Below are 5,000 nucleotides of genomic sequence, written 5' to 3'. Positions count from 1 at the left end.
TATTCTGGTCTATGGATCGGATGGCCGGTTTCGAATCCCAGACTTGGCGTTCTTGAACTCGGGTTATTTTGTGAAGTGTTCAAGGCTCTCAACCTATTTTCCTTGGTCCTATCGGAGATGGACGTTAAATTCAGAAGTTCCATCTCTTTAATAACTTAATGTTGTTGATAGGGGCATTAAACCTTTACACTTACACTTTACAAGACTGAACATAGGACATTTCCATGGAACAGCACTTGTTCGCCTAATTACATGCAGGAAAAGAAATGTTTTGCAACGATAACAGAAAACAGTACAAGCATGTTTTAATCTTGAATAAGCACTGTTTTCTGGTTCCTGTTCTTTTTCCAATTAAAACGTGTTTGGAGAGAAAATAATTAAGGGCATGAGAATGCTTGTACCGATTTGGTATCTTTGCGGGTCTGTTTATGTCCGAGCCAGAAAGGATCTATCGCAGAAGGCTGGGTTGTAGCTGTAGGAAGTTGGCAGAATCTGCCTTTGACTCGGGACAATGGAAGAAGAATGTCGATGTCCTGGGTCTATCCTGGGAAATTGTGACATGTTGTTATTTGCTACCGGGTCCGCTGTTGAGTTTGGAGGAGGCTGAAACACTCCCCACGCCATCCGTGTGTTAATTATTTCTCTGCCTTTAATAACATCGGGCCTGATAGCAGCACTGTATGTGGCATTAAAGCTCGGGAGCCAACTCATTGCATGAGCAGGTCGATGAACATCCTCAATACAGGGTAGACTTTGGGAAACGTTTTGTACCCCAAATTGAATCGCTTCCTCGACCCCAGATTGGTATCGGCTGTGCATTGTTGCACTGTGAATACCCGATGGGCATACAGCTCGATGTGCGTAAACCGATGACTCCGGCACTTGTATGGTCCAGTGACTGTTGTGTCTCGTAAGCAAAGAGGACGAGGATGGGGACCATTGTGCTGCGGATGGATGTTGACTCCACGAGGGTCTGTACTCTACATTGGGACGTCGGACTTCATGAAGGAGAGTGAGGTTAGAGTTCACTTGCCCGGGTGTTGGTGCATCTGCGCAGCGCATCCTGATTCCATCAATGCGAGGAGCAGTAACTCCAAATGTGGTTGTTGTTGCCTCCAATCTTCTGCTTAACTGAAAGAAACCAAGCACAATATTAATTAAGATACAAGCACAAAGAATCACGTCTTTCTGACTAAAAGTAGAGCAGGCATCCGTCGAGTAATTATATGGCTCTCCATGTTGCACACAAAGACCTGAGTTCGATAACCAATTCTATTTTACAGAGAATCTGATTGTTTCAGCCCAAATGTTGTCCAAAAGGACGACAAGTATTTATAATCATTTTTGTTTTCAAAGAGGCGAGTTTGAAAGAAGTCTAGACATTAGATTTTACTGAAATGTCTAGCTCAGAAACGTATAGCCTCAAAACTTAAAATGAGTCTAAATAACTTCCTACTTAGGTTGGTGAAATCAGTCACTGTAAAATGTTAAGCAACCCCTACATATCAGTTAGCTTGATTTATTTTGTTGTTGTGGTTTATTTGTTTGTTTGTTGTTGTTTTTCGACAAACGCCTTTGTGCTTCTATCTTTCTTCCTCCACATACCGGTACTCGACGCTGTCCTAAAAAATAACCAGCCTGGAAAGGTAAAAAAAGGAAGACTTGAACGAATTGCAAAACAAACTTTTGGCTTCTGAATCTGTTATACAAAGTAACTTCCCATACAAAAGGTCGACATTAAGAATGAAGTGAAGTGCACATAATCAGCTCTTGTCCATGTACATTGCTCCTTTTGCAATTCATAAAGTTGTAACTTCCTCAACGTTTTTGTTTCTCTTTTTGCAGACAGCCATTGATTCTCCACTTTAAGTAACGATATCGGTAGCGTAATGGAATAGCTTTTCTGTACTACATTCAAAAGATCATGCTATGAGTTGTGTAACTGGGTGTCGTAGTCTTTCTGTTAGAATGTTGTATCCTGCTCAGCTTGATTTAGCCCTGTTTTAGTTGGAAGCAGCCCGCCTCCTACATAATTCTACATTGTATCTATGGAGGAGCGAAACATTAAAAGTGATCGTATTGTACTTTACCTGTCCTTGCAGATCGCCAATACCAGAGGATTCATCAGCCTCTCCTTCTCCTTCAGGCGCCTGAAAATGCCCAGAATTTTCCGGGGACGAAAGCCTCCCTTTGCTGAATTGAAACAATCTTCCAGACTCGACAAGCTCATCCTCCTTCCGTAGTATTGCGTTCTCCTCCTCACTATCGACATCAACTGGTGTAGATCTTGTTCCGCAAGGCCCGAGAGAGTGCCTCGGAAGCGCCCCTTGTTGAGACGTTACTGTACCATGCGCATGCGCGTCTTTTGACAGAACCAGATTGGGTGTCCACGCCACTCCTGACTGTTGCCAAGTTGCGTTGTTTGTTGGTGCGCTGCTCAAAATAGATGTTTTGTACTCCAGCATTTTCAGCACGTTCTGGGCGGCTTTGCTCTCCGCTGTGGAGTCTGTGAGGAGTTCGTGGCGCTCTCTGTCCTTCTTGTACTTTGTACGACGATTCTGAAACCAAACTTTGACCTGTGAGAGAGAAACAAAATAAACATTATTAATAAGGGTTGGGACGTTGAAAAAAATCAAAAGATTATGAAAATTATAGTTATGATAATGATGATGATGATGATGATGATGATGATGATGATGATGATGATGATGATGATGATGATGATGATGATGATGATGATGATGATGATGATGATGATGATGATAAGTAGTAGTAGTAGTCGTAGTAGTAGTAGTAGTAGTAGTAGTAGTAGTAGTAGTAGTAGTAGTAGTAGTAGTAGTAGTAGTAGTAGTAGTCAGGGGCGAAGCGTCTATATAATCAAATAATCACTGCTTCCCTTTCTAATTTTGAAACATTGTCGCTGTCAAATTCATCCATAAACGTAAACCTCTTAAATTAAATGTCAAAAGACGTTCGTAATCAACAATGAACAGTATGCCTAACATTCAAAACGGTTTCACGCCTCAGAAATAGCCTCCTCACCCCTCTCGGGCCACTCCATAAGCAGTCGCAAGCTTTGATTAAGTAAGCTTAAAGTGAGGCTGGAAGAGTCCACCAATATAGTTGAAGGGAATATGTGCATAGCAGTCTAAGCTGTTTCATTGCCACATATACCCTGTTCACCCATTTGGGGTCACAATTAAAATCAATCTCAAGCCCTGATTATGTAAGCTAACTAACACTGGTCGAGTCTACCTCACAAATGTGAGGGGAACTAACTCCTAACAATCTCTTCACTGTTGCAAGTACTTGCTTTTTTTCCTCGACTTTTTACCGTCCTATAATCAGATCGTGACCTCGATTATGACACCAGCTCCTGGCCGCGGAAGGCTAACAAAAACAGCCAAATGTAAAATTAAAAAAATGATAATTGTCATGTTCTACCAAAGAGTTAGACTCACTGGTAGATCTATAACATATAGATCTAATACTGACGTCTCTGCTTCTTTGCTTTGTGTTTATGTATTCACATCTAAAGTTAGATTTAATTTTAGTTGGAACTGATATTTAATAAGATACTTTCCCGATTATTTTGGCGGTTGAACATACAATATGAATTCCGGATTTGTTTTCATTCACAACTCAGAGTCGCCGCCTCGAGTAAGATTCTTGTGTCATATCTACAGGCCATATCTGGTCCCGTTTCACTTTGATTACCCTGTCAGCCTTCGCCCCTGGTAGTAGTAGTAGTAGTAGTAGTAGTAGTAGTAGTAGTAGTAGTAGTAGTAGTCAAACAATCATATTACATGTAATCATAAAGTAACCACTATTACAAGGATAACTACTTTCTACAAAAATCTAACAATTACATTACAGACTCAAAGAGGAAAATGTGTGGTAATTGATACACGTACACATCTTAATAGGAGACATAGGGCCTACAGAGAAAAGCTATCACCTATTGTAAGCTGCACAACGTCGGCTGATTTTTCCAATGTACTGAGCCCAAAAATTTAGATTTATTTTAAAACTGTAGATTTTTAACCTGTTGTCATCGGTCCCATGTGCCCAAAAAACTTGTTTGTCGAAATTCAAATTTTAAACGTTGTAAAAAAATAATAAAAGAAAAAAAAAAGAAAAAAAAATGCTCAATCTATAGATCTATACATTTGTTAAAACAAGGCCAGTTTTTATTTGCTTGTTTGTTTTTTCGTTTTTTTTTACTGAAAATATTTGCGTCGTGGGCTGCGTAAATTTGAACAGCTTGCCGATAAGTAGCCTACATGTAGTTAAGTAGCCTTAACGACCATATTCTGCAAGTCTCTTGGTGGTTTCCAAAGAAGTCCCCCGGTAATTTTTATTCCGAAATATATTTTATTTAGGTATTGAGTGATGATATTCGTGCTTTGATTCAAGCAATCAGGCTGAATCTGTCTATTACGCCATCACAGCAGTTATATCAAAACTACAAACCACATTATTAAAGCAACAGCAGTAGGAGATTTCAACAAAAAAGAGGAAAAGTATCTATTTTCCAACACAACAATATTATCATAGTTAATTTATGTGATAACTTTTGATTCTCTTTGCGTTAGTACATACAATTTTAATTGCATGACAATTCTGATTCTTCTTTTCAAGTAATTAATTTGTTTTTAAACTTTATCTGAAATGTCCCTTCTCCCTGGAACGGGCAGCCTTTCTCTGTGCGTCCATCAGACGTTAAAAATAAACGTACTTGTTGTACAATTCAGGAGCATATTTCAGTTAAGTTTTTATTCTATTTTGTTTACTTCTAGCAATCGACTTGCATTGCGCACTATGTTGAAATCCAAGTCTATCAATTCAAACAAGCAAAACTCCCCCTTGTAAACATTATAAGCGGAAATTTCCAAAACAGGAAAATTGCATGCAAGGGGCTATAATACTACTACTACTACTACTACTACTACTACTACTACTACTACTACTACTACTACTACTACTACTACTACTACTAC

General features: G+C 39.3%; 1 protein-coding gene across 1 annotated transcript in view; it reads right to left on the bottom strand.

The window, feature by feature from the left end:
- Window positions 1–5,000, bottom strand: part of LOC101857624 — a 19,541-nt gene that overhangs the window by 593 nt on the left and 13,948 nt on the right. The window contains exons 4-5 of the mRNA XM_013079205.2: window positions 2,091–2,576; window positions 1–1,131 (exon numbers count right to left, since the gene is read on the bottom strand). The exon at window positions 1–1,131 is cut by the window's left edge and continues 593 nt beyond it. Of these exons, the coding sequence (XP_012934659.2) occupies window positions 427–1,131; window positions 2,091–2,576 (1,191 nt within the window). The 3' untranslated portion in view covers window positions 1–426. The remainder of the gene's footprint in view (window positions 1,132–2,090; window positions 2,577–5,000) is intronic.

This window comes from Aplysia californica, unplaced genomic scaffold (genome assembly GCF_000002075.1).
Source record: "Aplysia californica isolate F4 #8 unplaced genomic scaffold, AplCal3.0 scaffold00044, whole genome shotgun sequence".
In the NCBI taxonomy this organism is placed as follows: domain Eukaryota; kingdom Metazoa; phylum Mollusca; class Gastropoda; order Aplysiida; family Aplysiidae; genus Aplysia; species Aplysia californica.
The sequence above is the reverse complement of the archived record's forward strand: the minus strand, read 5'-3'. Positions and strand labels throughout refer to the sequence as shown.